General features: G+C 49.4%; 1 protein-coding gene across 7 annotated transcripts in view; it reads left to right on the forward strand.

Moving 5' to 3' along the window:
- PTPRT (protein tyrosine phosphatase receptor type T) overlaps positions 1–20133 on the forward strand; it is a 1030325-nt gene that overhangs the window by 956035 nt on the left and 54157 nt on the right. For all 7 annotated transcript variants that reach the window (XM_075901349.1, XM_075901354.1, XM_075901347.1 and 4 more), the window contains 3 exons: positions 11559–11635; positions 14997–15033; positions 18164–18261. In XM_075901349.1, coding sequence (XP_075757464.1) covers positions 11559–11635; positions 14997–15033; positions 18164–18261 — 212 coding nt within the window. The remainder of the gene's footprint in view (positions 1–11558; positions 11636–14996; positions 15034–18163; positions 18262–20133) is intronic.

Below are 20133 nucleotides of genomic sequence, written 5' to 3' on the forward strand. Positions count from 1 at the left end.
CTCTAAGAGATCCTGGCCCAGAAAAAGATTGTCGAAGATGGTTTGGCCTGGGACGGTGTAGGTCTGGTCTGGATGGACTACATCCACCAACATGGACTTCAACCTTAGGGAGATGGCTTTGGCAACAATTTTATAGTCCGTGCTGAGGAGCGAGATGGGACACCAATTCCTCAGATCACAGAGGTCCCCCTTCTTGGGCAGCAATGCGAGCATGGCTCACCTGCACAATAAAGGGAGTACCCTGCTCTCCAAGGACTCCGCTCGGACCCTAGCAAGGTCAGGGCCGAGGATGTCCCAGAACACACAGTAGAACTCCACAGTCAGCCCACCCATGCCTGGGGATTTATTGATGGGCATGAGACGGAGGGCTTCCGGGAACTCGGCTAGAGAGAGAGGTAGCTCTAGCCAGTCCCGGTCGCCTATGCTGACTGTCGGGAGTTCATTCCATAGAACCCTGTGGGCATCAGCATCGGTCAGATCCGGGGAGAAGAGAGAGGCATAGAAAGCACGAACCCTCTTGCGCATCTCCACTGGATCCGTGAGGGGGGTGCCATCCTCTGCCAAAAGGCAGACGATGTGCTTTAGCCCCCCTCTTTCTCCAGGGCATAGAAGCGGGAGCCTCGATCCATCTCCCAAAGGAGATGGATGCAAGAACGAACAAAGGCACCCTGGGCCAGCTGCCTCACTAGCTCTAAAATCTCTGGTTCCAACTGCTCTATCACCACATCCCTCCACCAGCTGGCCCCCCAGCTGTAGTCACGGCAGAAAAGCTGCATGCACATCTTCTCCACATCCCACCACCGCCGCACCGAGGGAAAGGTGCACCGCCACCCGCGCCAGGTCAGCCAGAATTCCCGGAAGGATGCTACAAAGCCCACATCCTCCAGCAGGCTGTTACTGAAATGCCAGTAGGCCGGCCCCAGCCTCTCCAAAGAAAGAGAGGCTGTTACAGCCACCAAGTGGTGGTCCGAGAAAGGGGCTGGCTGAATGCTGAGGAGTGGGCCCAGAAGAGATGATGACTAGACAGATAAATGCGGTCCAACCAGGAGTGGAAAGATGGATGACCCAACACCTGGATGTACATAAACACCATTTCCTCACCCAGGTGGAGGTCTCGCCAGACGTCCACCAGGGAGTGATGGTCTGTTAACTCCCTGAGGACGTCTGCGGCCGCTGGGCACTGCTCGAGCCCCGTACGGTCCTGCTCCTCGAGGGTGTGTTGAAGTCCCCTGCTAGGACCCGGCATTCGTGAGGATCCAGAGAGCTGAGGAAGGGAGACGCCCGCTGACAGAAGCAGAGCCTCTCCAGGACAGATACCGGGGTGTAGATGTTGACAAGATTTAGTGTCAGCCCCTCCATCCGAACCTGGAGATGCAGCAGGCAACACTGCACGACCTCGGCGGTCCCCAGCACCTCGGGCTGCAGGTTTGGGGAGAACAGGGTAGCCACCCCGGCTTGACGGGCTGACAGGTGGCTGAAATAAACCCTGTCCCCCCACTCCAGCTGCCAGCTAGCTTCGGTGGCTGGAGCTGTGTGGGTCTCCTGTAGGAATACAACAGAGTATCCCCCCTTCCGGAGGAAGGAAAGTACCTGACACCTATGGAGACCCAACTTGCAGCCCCGGGTGTTTAGAGTGGCAAGGATGAATGGTGGCATCGAGAGGGCTGGGGAAGATCCTCGCCGGCAGGAGTGCCATTAGGCCCTGCAGCAAACTGTGACTGTAACCAAAAGTGAACAGGACACCACAGAAGCTGCAGACCTGCTGGTAGGTCATAGCCTCCTGCCACCCGGTCCCTTTATCCTCCCCCAAGGGGGCCCTTACCGTTTGTAAAACAAGATGGAAATCTCCCCAGCACTGAAGGGCAAGAGCGACTTTATTCTTGGAGCCACAAATGTCTTCCAAGAAAGCTCGCATCTCAACCTTCAGCGCATCTGGTGTCGGTGCCTCGAACACCTTGGGGCCAAACCCCTCCGTGAGCACCGCAACCCATTGACACGGGGATGCAGGGCATCTGAGGTCCCTGCTGGGAGGACAGTGGCAGAGGGAGAACAGCCCCAGATGTGCTGGGAGCGGGAGAAACAAAAACCACCTCCTGGGGTCCAATGTCTGAGCTAAACGTGGCAACCCCAGGGGCGGCAGTAACAGAGTAAGGGGAGGAAAGGAGTTCAAGGAGGGGGATCAGGAAAAGGAGGGAAACGAGGAAGGGGAGTAGGGGGAGGAAGAGGTGAGGGATTAGGGAAAAGACAAGGAGAGGCAGGAGCAGGAGGAGGAGTAGGAAGCTCAATTGGGAGGGCATTTGAACAGCGAACAGGAGTGGGGCAGAGGTTGGGAGAGGGAGCAGGGCAAGAAGCCTCAGGGATGCGGTGCCTCCTTGCAGAGCAGTGAATCAGTGGCAGTGGTGGGGTAGTCATGGACTCCCCAGCGCTGGACTCCAGCGCCACAGAGATTGCAGCACCAGAGGCCTCAGCGCCAGGGTGATGGACATTACTGGGAGCTCCCGCCCACTGTGGCTATGTCTACACTGGCCCCTTTTCCGGAAGGGGCATGTTAATTTCACCTATCGTAGTAGGGAAATCCGCGGGGGATTTAAATATTCCCCGCGGCATTTAAATAAAAATGTCCGCCGCTTTTTTCCGGCTTTTAAAAAAAAAATTCCTACTTCAAAGGAATAAGAGCCTCCGGAAAAGGGCGCTTTTTCCGGAGGATCGGGGCCAGTGTAGATGCTCTTTTCCGGCTTTTTTAAAAGCCGGAAAAAAGCGGCGGACATTTTTATTTAAATGCCGCGGGGGATATTTAAATCCCCCGCGGATTTCCCTACTACGATAGGTGAAATTAACATGCCCCTTCCGGAAAAGGGGCCAGTGTAGACGAGCCCTGAGAGTCTCAAGGGTTTCACGGCCGTGGCCGAAGTGCTGCCGATGTCCAGGCAGATGGTCACACCCTGGGGCAACTCAGAGGCAGGGAGAAGGGATAGCAGTGGGTCGGAAGGGGAAGGAGAGGTCAGTTGTTGTCCGTCCAGGACATGTTGATCCCCCTCTGAGGCAGCCAGGGTTAACTCTAAGGCCTCCACCTCCTGAGAGAGGAAGGCGAACCCGCTGCCCACCACCAGATGGTGATCTTTGTCGTTGGCAAGGGCAGCAACACCCCCCCCCCCCCCGGGGAGGTGGGAACAGTGGGAGCATCATCCATGTTTGCCCCCTCTTGCAGGGACCCCGGAAGGGAGGTGTTCACCCCTCCCGCAACCGCCGTGGTCACCTCAACCGCTTCCTGGTGCTGTGAATCGTTGGCGGGCTCAGAAGGTGGAATGGTTCCAGCGTCCACCCCCATAGGTACAAGGAGGTTGTCCTCCCCCTCAGTGGGCGGGGTGGAACACCGGGCATGCTTACGATGCCTCCCCCTTGCAAGCTCCCATCCCTCAGAGGAAGAGTGCTGGTCCTGAATGGAGGAAGAACCAGGGGACAAGGACAGCATTGGAAGGGCAAGGGTAGATGGGGGTTGGGCAGCAGGGGAAAGGGACACCTCCACCTGAGGTAGGTCCTGCCTAAGTCCCGTCACTGACCCCACTGCCCTCTCCCCCACGAGCCCAGCCTTGCACCCCCGTGCTCGTCTGGGCCCTGCAGAGCCTGAGTGGGATTGATGACGGTCACAGTTGGAGGAGGGGCGACCCCAGGGTCTGGACCGTTGGGGCCACGGGTGATGGTACAGCCGGTGCCCTCCAGGGCATCGGGGGTCCTGGGTGCCTCTCCAAACCGGGCCAGGGGGCAGTCCCTTCAGATGTGCCCTGTTGCCCAACAGAGAAAACACCGGGCTTCCCCCATGGTGTTGTACACCCAGTGCCGGGCCCCTTGATGGGGCACCAGAAATGACCCTTCGAGGGCTTCTCCACCACGTCACGCCAGCAATAGTTGGATTTGTATCTGCTGGCGAAAGGAAAGGATGTGGCGGAGGGTAGGGTCTTTACAGCCCAGAGGAAGGGGACTCAGGACTGACAGAGGCCTCCCCCGGGTGGAGAGGAAAGGCAGTAGGTCAGCATTGGGTAGGAAGGGAGGAATGGAGGACAAAACCACCCATACGCCCAAGTCCTCCAAAGGCTCAAGGGGAACGTGGAATCCCTTCCCCCCCCCCCGCCAAACCCCTTTCCACCACCTCCTGGGTGGCAGCCTTGGATGCCAGAAAGAATACCACCTTCCTGAAAATCTTAGAGGCCGCCACTCCGGCCGCGGGCCCCACCATGCGTGTCAACACCTGCACGTAGGTCTCCACGTGGGGCGAGGCCGCCACCAGGAGACAACGGACCCCGTGCCTCCTGGACAGGGTGGGAAAGGGGCTATGGCTGCCGGAGATGTAATTCCAGGAGGCGGCTTGGAGGGGGCGGCAAGCGGGGGACTGGCATGTACCTGGACGTATGCCCCGGGACCCGAGACACCGTCGCCCCCAGAGCTGGGGGAAGGAACAGGAAGAAGGGGGGGCCGCAGCCAACACAGGGACCATGGCCAGGGAGTAAGTCCTCACTTCAGGAGGTTTTACTTTCCGGACCGGGCTCTTGCGGAAAAACTTGCCAGCTGTCTACACTGGCCACTTGAATTTCCGCAAGAACACTGAGGGTATGTCTACACTAGCCCCCTAGTTTGAACTAGGGAGGCTAATGTAGGCATTTGAAGTTGCAAATGAAGCCTGGGATTTAAATATCCCAGGCGCCGCGGTAGTTCGAATTAGAGATCCTAATTTGAACTACCTACTCCATGCCGTGTGTAGCCGCGGGCATGGAGTTCAGACTAAGGGACTTTTAAAAATGGTGGCACCCGGGAAGATGCAAATGAAGCCCGGGATATTAAGTTCAGGGCTTCATTTAAACTTCGAATGCCTACGTTTGCCTCCCTAGTTCGAGCTAGGGGGCTAGTGTAGACATACCCTGACTTCCTACTGTCTGAAATCAGTGCTTCTTGCAGAAATACTATGCTGCTCCTGTTCGCGCAAAAGGTCTGTGTAGACAGCTCAGATTTGTTGTGCGCTAAAAAGCCCCCATTGCGAAAATGGTGATCGGGGCTTTTTTGCACAAAAGCGCATCTAGGTTGGCACGGACACTTTTCTGCAAAAAGTGCTTTAGTGGAAAAGCGTCCTGCCAATCTAGATGCTCTTTTCCGCAAATGCTTTTAACTGAAAAACTTTTCCGTTAAAAGCATTTGCGGAAAATCATGCCAGTCTAGACGTAGCCCAGGGGAGGGAACAAAGAGGGAGAGGGAGGGGAGGAAAGAGGTTCACTGCTCCCCCCAACTAGGCTGGAAATGGGGTGGGAGCATGATAATTCAGAAAAAGGAAGGGGAAAAGGAGTAAGGAATACAGCTCCCAGGACAGGATTGAGAGCAGCTCCTCCAGCTGAACTGGGGAGATAAGGGGTAAAGGACATTTAAAGGACATGGGCACAAGTGAAACTGTGCGTGTGGGAAGAGTAACTAAAAAGGAGGGAGAGGCCCAAGCACCTAACAAAAGAATGGGGGGGGGGGGGCATTGGCACCCAAGAGGGTGGATAGGACAATCAATGGAGTGGGAAGGCAGGCAGTGAAAAGATGCCTGTTCAAGAGCGGGAGAGGGAAATAATGTGCCCACTGGCACCTGAGCAGCAGGCCCACAGTACCTGCTGCAAGGCCCAGAAGAGTAGAGATGGGTAAGGAGACAAGCAGTGGGGCCGAGACAGCAACTGGGGCTTGGAGAGGGAGCAGCAGAAGAAGTGTGAGGGCCAATGAACCGGGGGGGGGAGGGGAGGTAAACCACTCCCTGCTCTCTGCACCCCAAAGGAGCTGCACCAACCCCCCCACCCAGGAACCCTGATGGAAAGGGCCCCTAATCTCCCCACCCTAGCACAAGGCAGGCTGTGGGGAGAAAGAAACCCCAGGGGCTGCTTTAAAGCAGTCCTCTTCTGGGAGAGCAGCAGCACGAAAGGTGAAGGTCAGGCCTGCTGAGGTGGAGAAAGAGGGGATCAAAATAGACCCCCCCCCCCAAGAAAATGGGAGGAGGGCTCCCCCACACCAAGGCAGGGCAGCAGAGACCCCCGCACCTAGCGCCCTCAGCAAATAGCTGAAGTGAAGGGAGGGGGGGAAAGAAGCTGCCTGCAAAAAGGCAGGTGGAAAAAAAGGGCCTGGCCCAGAACATAGGGGTAGCCAGGGCCCAGTTGTCACAACAGCAGCCTCCCTCCACAGACACCCTCTCATAAGAAGGGTGCAGGAGAAAGTGCAGCACCCTATGAGCAGAATGCTGCAGATATGGGAGAAACTGGGTCTGTGGTTTTATGTTCCCTGAGTAGGCTGCTAAAGACTGTGTCCAAGCAGCCACACCTGAAGCCTATCTGGCATAATTGAAACAGCTGCAGCCACTTAAGATGGAGGTGTGCACTATAAAAAGACTTCCGCAGGCAAAGCTAGGGGGAAGGAGAAAAGGGATGGACTAGAAGAGAATTGAAGGAAAAAGCAGCAACCCAAAGTAAGGAAAATACATCCGAGTGAGCTGATGTGAAAGTTTGTCCTGTGACATTAGGAACAAAGTACTGTATGCGGGGTTGGGGAAGTGGTTTAGAGAGGGGCTGCTGCTTAGGAGGTAAGGGTCAGTCCTGGGACCAATCCTTTTCAACTTATTCATAAGTGATCTGGAGTCAGGGGTAAGCAGTGAGGTAGTAAACTTTGTGGATGATACCAAACTGTTTAGGATAGTCAAGACAGAAGCAGACTGTGAGGGACTCCAAGAAGATCTCACCAAACTCAGTGATTGGGCAGCAAAATGGCAAATGGAAATTTAATGTGGATAAGTGTAAAGTATTGCACATTGGGGAAAAATAACCCCAACTATATGTACAGTATGATGGGGGCTAATTTGGCTACGACAAATCAAGAAAGGGATCTTGGTGTTATTGTGGACAGTTCTCTGAAAACTTCTACGCAGTGTGCAGCGGCGGTCAAAAAGGCAAATAGGTTGCTAGGAATTATTAGGAAAGGGATAGAAAATAAGACCCAGAATATCTTACTGCCCCTGTATAAAACTATGGTATGCCCACATCTTGAATATTGTGTACAGATGTGGTCTCCTCACCTCAAAAAAGATATTTTGGCCTTGGAAAGGGTTCAGAAAAGGGTGACTAAAATGATTAAAGGTTTGGAGCAGGTCCCATATGAGGAGAGGTTAAAGCGACTGGGACTTTTCAGTTTAGAAAAGAGGAGATGGGGGGGATATGGTAAAGGTATATAAAATCATGAGTGGTGTGGAGAGGGCGGATAAAGAAAAGTTATTAGTTCCCTAAATAGAAGAACTAGAGGACACCAAATGAAATTAATGGGTAGCAGGTTTAAAACTAATAAAAGGAAGTTCTTCTTCACACAGCGTGTTGTCAACCTGTGGAACTCCTTGCCAGAGGAGGCTGTGAAGGCTAGAACTATAACAGAGTTTAAAGAGAAGCTAGATAATTTCATGGAGGTTAGGTCCATAAAAGGCTATTAGCCAGGGGATAAAATGGTGTCCTTGGCCTCTGTTTTCAGAGGCTGGAGAGAGATGGCAGGAGACAAATCGCTTGATCATTGTCTTCGGTCCACCCTCTCTGGGGCACCTGGTGCAGGCCACTGTCGGTAGACAGGATACTGGGCTAGAAGGACCTTTGGTCTGACCCAGTACGGCCGTTATGTTCTAAGGGCCAAGCTACATGGCCTGCTTGGACTTTCTGCTACTATAGGGCCCTGGGCTGGAGCAAGTGAGAGGGACCAAGTTCCCCCCAGCCCTCCCCTCTGGCTGGTAGGCCCAGCAGGGATTAGAGAAAGGAATCTACTGGACTAGCCAATGATTAAAGATGCTCTCAAAGCAGGGTACCTGTGCCTTTGTGGCAGTCACTAGGGATATTTGAGCCTCTGAGGCCCACAAGAACCTGCCAAGAAGTGCCGGACCCACAGGGCTTAGCCCAGACTTTGCCACAATATAAATATCCCTCAGTCCAGGGTAATATGGCTCACTAGCCCAAGTACATGAGTAGCCCTCAATTTAGGACCGTATGGCCCACCAGCCAGAGTCATTAAATAATAGCCCGCAGTATGTCTTACCAGCCACAGTCAGTAAAGAGCCACTAGTCCAGGGCAGTGTGGCCCACTTGTTAGAGTTATTGCAGTGGGGGGCTTATGCCCTTGTAGGGCTCTGTGAGCAGCAGTATAGTCTGCCAGTTCCTCAGCCGGGAATCTGGCTGAAATGCACTGAGGACACTGGGATGGGAGAGGCTGCTCCCAAACCCTGCCTGGGCCGCTTCCTACAGTATGGCTTGAATCAATGTCTCACGTAATAGTTGGATCTTGCGGTCCTCCAGTAGCCGCTTCTCCCTGGAACCACACAGGGGTCGCGTTGTGGCTGTCTTCCAGGCCTTCAATTCTAACCCCTGGGTGACTGGCTGTAGCAGCTCAGGAGATCTGGTGAGAGGTCCTTCTCCTTCGCTGGTCAGCCCAGACTGAGCTGCTCTGTTGCTTCTTATGCTGCTCCAGCACTTGGCGCATGCCCAGTCTGGGTAAAGATGGGAGAGTTCCTCTGCCCACAGTCTTACCCCGCACTGAAGGGGGTGGGGGCTATGTTCTCCCCATCACAGATTTCAAACGACCAGTTAGATTTTGGGGCCCAAATTTTCATAAGAATCTCTAAAGTCTCACTCCCTGGGTACGGATTTCTAGATAGCGGCTGTGTCTACCCTGGGCCACTTATTCTGGAAAATCAGCTGCTTTTCTGGAATAAGCTGCAAGCTGTCTACACTGGCCCTTGAATTTCCAGAAAAGCAACAATGCTCTACTGTACAAAATCAGCCGCTATTCCGGAAAAACTATTCTGCTCCCGCTCGGGCATAAGTCCTTATTCCGGAACACTGTTCCGGAAAAGGGCCAGTGTAGACAGCCCAGTAGTCTTTTCCGGAAAAAAGCCCCTATCGCAAAAATGGCGATCGGGGCTCTTTTCCGGAAAAGCGCATCTACATTGGCCACAGACGCTTTTCCAGAAGAAGGGCTTTTCCGGAAAATCTGCCTGCCAATGTAGACGCTCCTTTTCCGGAAAAACTGAAAACGGAATAGTATTCCGTTTTAAGCAGTTCCGGAAATTCATGCCAGTGTAGACACAGCCAGTGAGTTTATAGCAATTGAAATGAATGGATTCTCTGGATACTCAGCACCTTAAACAAATCAGTCCAAGGTGGCTAGTGTTGAGCATCCAAAACTAGTAACTATTTCTGAGCAGATGGTCCTTATTAGGCATTTCTGTACATAACTAGCCAATTAGCCCGTCATAAGACAGGATTTTCAGGACTCTCCTCTGTCTGTCTTCTCTCTCTCCTGCCCCTCTCTCAGGGGACTGCAGAGCCCAAACGGCTGTTTGGGCTCCACACTCCCCTTGCTGCATGGGGAGCGTGGAGCCCAAACAGTTGCTTGCGCCGCTTGTTTCCATACGGTGGCCCGGCTGAGTGGCGCTGAAGTCAGCCAAGCACCATGGCGGGAGGCGAAGGGGGGGTGGGGTGGTGACGTTCACGGCCGGGGGCAGGGTCTGGAGCCGCTGTCATGCCGCATGTCACTGCCCCACCACCCTTCGCCTCCCGCTGTGGTGCTCAGCTGACTTCTGTGCTGCTCAGCTGGGCTGCGGCAGGGGAGCAAAAGCCAGTTGGGCCCCACACTCTCTGTGCAGTACGGGCTGCCCAGAGGGAACAGCCAGCATTTCAGTGTTACAGACTCAGACATTGGGCTACTTTTCTGTATATAATTACATAGGAACATTGTAACATTTGCCAGACCAGATGAGTGACCCAACTAGCCCAGAATCATGTCTGTCACAGCCAGCCAGAACCAGAGAAAGGTGAAGAAATCTTCAGTGCAAATTTCTGGAATAATCAGCTCATTGAGAGTTGTGTTCATAACTTCAGGCAGTGATTGGTTTATGCTGTTTGCCCTCTCTACAGTAACAGAAGATGTTCTCAGTACCCCTTAAAGCTTTTAAAGTCTGCTAAGCTCTTGGCCTCAGTGATACCTTGTTGCAATGAATTATGTAGGTTAATTGTGTTGTGGATATTTGCGTAAATAGAATAGTCCTTGTTATCTGTTTTAAATTTCATATTTTTCAGTTTTATTCAATACCCAGTGGCTGCGTCTAGACTGGCATGATTTTCTGGAAATGCTTTTAACGGAAAAGTTTTCTGTTAAAAGTATTTTTGGAAAAGAGTGTCTAGATTGGCACGATGCTTTCCCTCAAAAGTACTTTTTTGCGGAAAAGCGTCCATGCCAATCTAGACATGCTTTTCTGCAAAAAAGCCCCGATTGCCATTTTCGCGATTGGGGCTTTTTTGCGGAAAACAAATCTCGGCTGTCTACACTGGCCCTTTCGCACAAAAGTTTTGCGCAAAAGGACTTTTGCCCTGAATGGGAGCAGCATAGTATTTCTGCAAAAACACTCTCAATCTTACATAAGAGCGTCAGTGCTTTTGTGGAAATTCAAGCGGCCAGTGTAGACAGCTGGCAAGCTTTTCCAGAAAAGCGGCTGATTTTTCCAGAAAAACTGGCCAGTCTAGACCTAGCCAGTTTGTTTCTTAAGACAGACAAGGTGGGTGAAATAATAACTTTAATATGTCTATATTTGCTCCCTACTTTGAGCTAGGGATGCAAATATTGCTGACCAAAATTGTTAATGAAGCAGGGATTTAATATCCTGCATTTCATTAGCATAATCTTGCCCACACATTATTCTGTTCAACAGCTGATTTGAACCAGGAAGCGCACTCCGGGACGTGTTAGTTTGAATCAAACCCTTTGGTTCAAACTAACATTACTTCTCAAAAAATCACATGCAGGTGAGATTATACTAATGAAGCATGGAATATTTAAATCCCAGCTTCATTGGCAATTTTGGTCGGCTACATTTGCATCCCTAGCTCCAACTAGGGAGTATATGTAGACGTATATTGGAGTATCTTCTGCTGATGAAAGGGAGAAGCTTTCAAGATTCATAGGTCTCTTCTCCATAAGATGAGAGGAGAGACTGATTTACAATCTTTATATTTAGTATTTTGCATACCTCTCGTGACCTCATTTATTTTTCTCTTCTCTGACAATCATAAACTCAACTCTTACTTCACTTTCCATAGTCCTGTCAAACCCTGGCCCCTTTTCTGAGCAGGCTAACAAGTTCTGAGAAGTGTTCACTTTTTTGATCTGGACGCTTAACAAGAGAATGGATAAGATCCAGAAAATGAAGGATGTTCATGTTATATCTGAAATCTTGTAACGTATTATACTAACCTCAGTGAATAATTAATACCTACTATAAATAAAAGAGAACCCCGGGATGTAAAGGTAGCACCTTCAACACCAAAAATAAGTAAAAAAACAAATGTAGAGTTAACCCAGTAATGGCTTGACACAGCTGAATGTGCTCAATCAACCAGTTACAAAAAGGAGCAACTGAAAAGCCCAGTTATACTGCATCTGCCTCCTGAATTTCCCACTGCTGAAGGACAGCTACATAAGCACACGAGACATCTTTAACATTGCTCTTTCTTTTCATGTTCTAGATGATCATTCGAGAGTGAGACTGCAGCTGTTGGATGGAGACCCACACTCTGACTATATAAACGCCAACTACATAGATGTAAGGCCTGTGTGCATACCTTGTGTGACAGAGAACCACATCAGCATGTCGTCTTGTGGATGGAGTACATCTTGGAGCAGGGAGTGGGTGCAAATCACATCTTGAGGAGACACATTGACATTCCATCTCATGGAACTAGTGCACTAAAAATACAATGAATCTATACGGCTACATCTACACTGGCCCCTTTTCCGGAAGGGGCATGTAAATTTCACCAGTCGTCGTAGGGAAATCCGCGGGGGATTTAAATATCCCCCGCGGCATTTAAATAAAAATGTCCGCCGCTTTTTTCCGGCTTTTAAAAAAGCCGGAAAAGAGCGTCTACACTGGCCCCGATCCTCCGGAAAAAGTGCCCTTTTCCGGAGGGTCTTATTCCTACTTTGGAGGGTCTTATTCCTTTGAAGTAGGAATAAGACCCTCCGGAAAAGGGCACTTTTTCCGGAGGATCGGGGCCAGTATAGACGCTCTTTTCCGGCTTTTTTAAAAGCCGGAAAAAAGCGGCGGACACTTTTATTTAAATGCCGCGGGGGATATTTAAATCCCCTGCGGATTTCCCTAAGACGACTGGTGAAATTTACATGCCCCTTCCGGAAAAGGAGCCAGTGTGGACATAGCCTACCAGTGCAAGTGGCAGATCGGCAAACAGCCCTGAGTGCATGCCTAAGGTCTTTGATGGGCTCATCCTTGGGGCATCTAGCCCTTCCCATCACTTGTACTGCCATCACATTGTTCTATTTTAGTGCACCAGCTCAATGACCGCAAATGTGAGTGTCTCTCTGAGCGGGGAACCACACACCCCAAGTGTAGAGATGAAGAGCAAAAGTGATAGGGCTGATAAAATATAAAGTTTATCCTAGCTGTGTTGAGAGATGCTGTTTATCTGCCAGTCTGTTTCTGCCTCTATCACTATTATTACCTAGACATATGGGCTGCATCTAGACTGGCAAGTTTTTCCACAAAAGCAGCTGCTTTGGCAGAAAAATTTGCCAGCTGTCTACACTGGCCGCTTGGAAGTTCCTCAAGAACACTGACGATCTCATGTAAGATTCAGTGTTCTTGCGGAAATACTACACTGCTCACGTTCAGGCAAAAGCCCTCTTGTGCAAAAGCATTTGCGCAAGAAGGCCAGTGTAGACAATGTGGTATTGTTTTGCGAAAAAAAGCCATGATTGCGTAAATGGCGATCAGGGCTTTCTTGCACAAAACTGCATCTAGATTGGCACGGACGCTTTTCCGGAAAAAGCGCTTTTGTGAAAAAGCGTCCGTGCCAATCTAGATGCTCTTTTCTGCGACTGCTTTTAACGGAAAAATTATTCCGTTAAAAGCATTTGTGGAAAATCATGCCAGTCGAGACATAGCCATGGAGATTTCTGCATCTAATGTTTCTCACACAAATATAGGATGCATATACTATGAATATAGAAATCAATATTACCCCTCTCATAATATTTATATAGCTCTGGGGCATATTGGCGGTCTACATGGCTATAGTGTGGGAGGCATGTAAGTGTACTGATACTTTTTAAGACCTAGTAAATATCTTTTTAAACATAGCCAACCTCACACATGCATAACATTTCTTGTGTCTATTTTCTTGTGTCCATCTCTTAATCCCTTAGGGTATGCCTACACTACAGTTAATTTGAAATAACAGCCGTTATTTTGAATTAACTGTAATAGCTGTCTACACATACAAACCACTATTTCGAAATAAATTTGAAATAGGGGAGCCCTTATTTTGAATTAGTAAACCTCATTCTACAAGGAATAACACCTAATTTGAAATAGCTAATTGGAAATAGGGGGCTTCCAGCCCTTCCCAGGGAGCCCTACTGGCCACTCTGGGCACAACCAAGAAAACTTACTCTCCTCTCCCCCAGCCCCACAGCCATTAAAGGGGCAGACCCTGGCCATAGTGCCTGCTCCAGCTCCAAGCCTGCCAGCCCAGAGCCAGCAGTGGCTACCAGGACCCCTGACCCAGTGGCCCCAAACATGAGCCAGCAAGCCACTGGCAGCCAGCCCTCCACCGCTCCCCAGGAGCAGTCTGCCAGCTCCCAGGAGCCTGATGGGCTGGAGAAAGTGGGTGCCTTCCTGGTCCAGGTTGGAGATCATAGACCTTATTCAGGTTTGGGGGGGGATGCCTCCGACTTTCATGATCTCAGCCCTAGATGGAGGTACTCGGCCATCGGTAGGATAGCTGCCAGCCTGCCCATCAAAGGCCACATGCGAACCCAGGAGCAGGTTTCAATGAAAGTCAGGTTGGTCTAGCGAGCCCTGAGCTTCCCCTGACCCTTCTTCCCTTTGCTCCCCCCTTCTAGCTCCCTCCTCCTGAGAACTGTCTGTCTGGAGTGAGGGTAGCGTCCCTTTAAGCATGGAGCTCAGTTAGCCTCAGGCAGCAGCCCCACCCACTCAAGTCCTAACCTGATGACCTGCCAGCACTGGTTCTGGCCAGCCTTAACTTCAGTTTAGGGTCCACTCAGTGTGGATGCACTATTTTGAAATAGTTTTTGTGTATAGATGCGTCATTTCAAATTAGCTTAGTTCAAATTAACTATTTCAAACTAAGTTAATTTTGAAATAGTGCTGTAGTGTAGACATACCCTTAGTAACATTACAGTATTATGAAGAACCCTAGTGGAGGAAACTGAAAATATACTTAAACACTGATTTGGCTACATCTACACTGGCATGATCTTGCTCAAGAGCATCTGTGCCAGTGTGGACGCTCTCTTGCACAAGAAAGCTCTGATGGCCATTTTAACCACAGGGCTTTCTTGTGCAAGAAATTCATGTTGCCTGGCTACACTGTCCTTGCACAAGAACAGTTGCACAAGAGGGCTTATTCCTGAGCAGGAGCATCATAGTTCTTGCTCAAGAAGTACTGATTTCCTATATTAGAACGTCAGTGTTCTTGCACAAGAACTCGTGGCCAGTGTAAACAGGCAGCAAGATCATGCAAATGTAGACACAGCCATTGAGTCTGTTCTATAGAGGCAGATGTATGCATCTCAGACCAGAGGGCAGATTTTTGCTTGTTAACTTATAATCTAAGTAGTGAAGCTGGTTTCCCACAGTGCCCATGGTTTAACTACAGGACTTGCTGCTTCTTTGAGTAAATGTGAAAATGCCTCATTCTTCTTTGGTACAGTCAAATCCATCCTTATACATTCTCATGAAAACGCCAAACATTTTGTGATGGTTGCAGGACTAAAGCAGTTCCTGCCATTTTCCATTTGACAGAGATCTCGTGTCTCATGTAGGGTTTCTATGTGCTCATTAGTTAGTGCCTCATTCACAACACAACAATTGAAATAGAATGTATGCCAGTTTGCTTGCTCTGACGTGATTTTCTTTTTTCCAGGGATACCACCGGCCTCGACACTACATTGCAACTCAAGGCAAGTTACAGTATCTTGCATCTATATTTTTCTCTAAATACTATGTGCTAAACTGATCCTAGAGCTACTTAGAGTAAATCTGCTGTTTTGATACCTATAAAGTCGAGAAGGGGATTCCCACACAGAAAATGTCAGACACCTTCTAATCCACTGCTTCTGAGGATATTTGAAACATACTCAACTGCACAGCCTGAGCTAGATTGACTTTACTACTGCACATCTCTAGATGTTCTTTATGTTAATAATGAATAATTTGTTCATAAAGAGTGAGGCCTAAGTTGTGCTCTGGAATGTGATTGAGGGATCGGTTGTGTATTCAGGTGAGTCAGAATTGAAAGGGGGCTTGTTAGGAAGCTGAAGAATCTGAGACTATTTAATTATGATGTTTGTCTGGTGAGGCCTGTGGAAGGAGGGTGGTGTGTTTGAAACAGTATCCATAATTGGTGACTTTCAGGATTTGCAGTGGACAGAGCTGTAAATGAGCATCCTCACACCTAAATTGGTGAAGATTTTTGTGGGGAAATTTCCCACACACAAAAAGACAAGCAATATGAAGATTCATGTTAGCTATTAACATTGATATCTATTTCTCCATGCAGCTCTGATGTCCTACTGCCCTCATACCCCTTTAGAATCATACAGCTGGAAGAGACCTCAGGAGGGTCATTAAGTCCAGCCCCCTGCCCAAGGCAGGACCAATTCCAACTAAATCAACCCAGCCAGGGCTTTGTCAAGCCGAGACTTAAAAACCTCTAGGGATAGAGATTCCACCACCTCCCTAGGTAACCCATTCCAGTGCTTCACCACCCTCCTAGGGAAATAGTTTTTTCCTAATATCCAACCTAGACCTCTCCCACTGCAACTTGAGACCACTGCTCCTTGTTCTGCCATCCGTCACTACTGTGAACAGCCTTTCTCCATCCTCTTGGAACCTCCCTTCAGGAAGTTGAAGGCTGCTATCAAATCCCCCCTCACTCTTCTCTTCTGCAGACTAAACAAACCCAAATCCTTCAGTCTCTCCTTATAGGTCATGCGCTCCAGCCCCCTAATCATTTTGGTTGCCCTCTGCTGGGACCCTCTCCAATGCATCCACATCCTTTATCTAGTGGAGGGGCCCAGAACTGGACACACTATTCTAGATGTGGCCTCACCAGAACCAAATAAAGGGGAATAATCACTTCTCTGGATCTGCTGGCAATGCTCCTCTTAATGCAACCTAATATGCCATTAGCCTTCTTGTCTACAAGGGCACATTGTCGTCTCATATCCAGCTTCTCATCCACTGTAATCCCCAAGTCCTTTTCTGCAGAACTCCTTCTTAGCCATTCAGTCCCCCTTCTTTCTTAAACCACTTGCCAGAATCGCCTTCCCTCACCACCAATTACACTCACTCCCGTCCATCTATGCAGACACCTTGCACCTGTGCTAGGGCCCCTTCTATGTCTATACATTAAAATCGATCATTGTATTAAAATAGAGATGGATATTGAGGGTACATGGGTGCAGGAAGTGCAGATGTACAGAGAGGGTGGACATGGGGACAGTGAGGGTAGACCAACACAGAGCTTGAGCAGTTGCAAGTGTCCATTTTTTCATAACACAGAACTAGAACCTGCCCAAACTCGCGGGGCTGACCCCTAGTAACCTACCTCACTTACTATATCTAATCTACAACCCAATACACAGCAGATGTCAGCTTGAAGAGCAAGGAAATATCCTGTAAGAAGGGTGGCATTAAAGGTGAACAAGGCTGCCAGCAAGAACAGCTGAAATGGATTGGTGATGTTAAACATACCCTTTTAAGAAGGGTAGGTGTAACTTTAAAAACAAGTCTTGTGGCACCTGTCAGCCAATGGTCAGGGCAGTGTGTGTGTGTTTGTGCGTGTTACACCCGAGTCTTTAACTGCTGAGACACAAGGCCCCATCACAGTGAGCAGTCTAGGAGAGACTGACGGGTGCCCTGAAGTTTATCATCTGTCTTTAGTGCTAGGACCAGAGTCCTGTCGCAGAGCACAGCCAACAGGCTGACAGACGTCCCAGAGTTTATAGGAAGAGCTTATTACATCTCAGATTTTTAACTACTAGGATACAGGATCCCTTCGCAGCGCGCAGTCTAGGGAAGACTGAGAGATGCCTCAACAGATCTGTCCCCTGGAAGCGACACAATCCAAATGCCGAGCTCTGCCTGTATCTATCCCTTATGACCGGCTGAAGTTCTTTTAAATTGTGCTTGGTTCTGTTACAGCAACTGAAGGAGTCAGGTTAAAACTTAAACAGTTACAGGTTTATTAAAAAAAACTTATAAATCATATGGTTACAATGGCTATTGCTCCATTTCTTAACTGCTAGCAAATATAGATCTTAAAATGGTTACAAAGAAAATAAAGATAGAAAATAGAAATAATGGTACCAAGTGACAGCTTAATCTTTAAAGAGCTCTAAGTCTATGTGTACACTTAAGGCAAAGGAGCACATCCAGGTACAATTTTTACCCCCTTCTGTGCCTCTCAACTCAAGCGGGTCAAGCCAGGGCTGGTCCCTCAATTCCTAGGACAGATGAATACGAGGTGGGCGTCCCCTGTGGAACCCTGGGAGGTCAAACACCTAACCCGACCAGCAGACAAATGGTAAACTGACACTCAAAGTAAGGGTGCTGCTGGACCCATCTTTATATCCATACAGGCCCGTATCCTCTTTCTTATCTAAGAGGCCGAATTGTACTGGTCTGTTTTTGTGGCACCAGTTCTTACAAGCAAGTTTCAACTTAATTTACACTTGCAAGAGAACTAAATTGTGAATACTGGACATTCTTTTTACTGGGCAGGAGATTCCTCCCCCCGCGGATGGCTGTGTGTTCATATCAATATGGGTTTCAGACAAGGGCACTCCTCGGCAGCCTCTTGATCAGCAATTGGCATATCTCTGTTTACAGCCATTCAGGGTCACTGAGCTGGCATATCCAGGCCTTCTGTTCAAGGCTTTTATTGCTCTGTGTGCCCTGTATGCTCCAGGCAAGCAAAAATGGATGTTACGGGGGGGAGGGGGAGGGTTCCTGTCTGGCTACACCACCTTAGATTTCATGGGCAAAACCCATGTCATAAGAGATCCTTTTTTCCCCCTTCTGCCATAGGTCCCATGCAGGAGACAGTTAAGGATTTCTGGAGAATGATTTGGCAGGAGAATTCTGCAAGTGTTGTCATGGTCACCAACCTGGTAGAAGTTGGCAGGGTAAGGATGATGTATTCCCAGGGCTCTCTATCACTACCTCACCAGATGCATCCAAAATAGCAGCTGGTATAGTAACTTTCTACTGTTCTAACCATCTTGCAAATGCTTTTCAAATACTGTATCTTGAAGAACAAGAGACTATATTATACCACTCATGTTTCTTCTTTAAAACTATAATTTTATGATTTTCTAGTTGCTTCCCTTCCTCTGATGATTACCTTTCTCCATGTTGTTGTTACTACTTCTAGATAAAAATATATTGGGTGAGAACCTCAACTAGTATAAATTGGTTCAACTCTTCAATTCAGTGGAGTTACACTAATTTACAATAGCTGAGAAACAGATCCCTGAACTACAAAATGTCCTGTGGAATGTTACTTACTCTTTACCTGCAAAGTGCCATATGAGTAAAAATATGGGAAGTTCCCAGTGATTGGTGAAGGCACTGGCAGCCCTAGACACATGCAAGGAGGGCAGCTGCCCAGAGTGACGTGCTGAGGAGGGTGCATATATATGTGTGTGTGTGTGTGTGTGTGTGTGTGTGTGTGTGTCACATGGACCTTACCTGGGGCCAGCCAGCTATGCAAGAGGGGAAATACAGCATCCAGGGTCACAGAGGACAGAAGCATGCACTCACTTGTCCCAGTAACTCCTCTGCTCTAGTGGGAGCAGCAGCTGGGTGGATGTGTGGGGGGCTTTCCATTCTCTCTGGCACAGAGGGTGTCCCGTGGGGGGGGGGGAGTTCATTCAGAAAAGGGCTTTCTCTTGGTTCTGCCAGCAGGACTGGTACACTGTGCACACACTTGTGCTCCAACCCTATCCCTTCCTTGCAGAGAGGTGAAAGATGGTGGGACATGCACTACAATGGATCACATTATCCCTATGCAGTTTTCTCCCAGGGTCTGCCTGTCCAGCTCTCCCCCTCCCTCTCCTACTTGCTGGAGACAGCCTGGGGCCAGGAGAGGAGAAATAAACAAGCAGCATGTGTGCCGAGTAGCTGAGATTGGATAGCAGGGAGGAACGAAGGCTGCTGCTTAAGCTGTGCAGGGTGAGGTTATGTAAAGAACGAACAGTTGCTTTCCCATAGGGGAACTCGGGGGAGGGCTAGGTTACCAGCAGGGGAGGGAGGTATGACATTAGAGTTGTTGGGGACCTTTAAATTGACATCTTCTCCCCTCCAATCAGCTGAAGGTCCTGTCCTCCTTACTCCCTGGATCAGAAGCTTCACTCACTTTTTTAGCAGGGGTGGGGGGCAGCTGCTGCTTCCCAAATGTGAGGTGGTGGGTGGGTGCAGAAGAGATAAGTGACAGTTACTGAAATCAGCTCTCCCATGTTCCTCTTCCCAACAGGAGGGGGAAATGGGGTCACAGTGGGAGGTGTCTGCTTGGCTAGCTGAAACACATACCTTTCATTCAACTCTTGATCACTATGCACAGCCTCAGATTTTGTTTGTTTTTACTACATGTACTTAAATCAGGGGTGCACAAAAGCCACTCAGTGGGCCAGATTCAGCCTGCCTAGGGTTTTCATCTGACCCGTGTGTCTGTTCCAGGCCCCTCCCCCTAGCATGTTGCCTGGGAGCACTTTCCCCACACCTGTCAGGCAACAGCCCAGGGCAGGCACAAGCCCTTTAAATAGGAGCAATTGAAAGGGCTCACAGCTCCTGTCTCTGGCTAATGTGATGCCTGTAGCTGCAGGGGAGGCATGAGTCCCTTCGACTCCTGGTATTTAAAGGCTCCACCCCTTCCTTCTGAGGTCCCACCCCTTCCAGGAGACAGTTAAGGATCTACTAGAGTTCTTTGAGGGGGTCAACAAGTATGTGGACAAGGGGGTCCAGTGGATATAGTATACTTAGATTTCCAGGAAGTCTTT

The sequence above is a fragment of the Pelodiscus sinensis genome, chromosome 18, assembly GCF_049634645.1.
Source record: "Pelodiscus sinensis isolate JC-2024 chromosome 18, ASM4963464v1, whole genome shotgun sequence".
Lineage (NCBI taxonomy): Eukaryota > Metazoa > Chordata > Testudines > Trionychidae > Pelodiscus > Pelodiscus sinensis.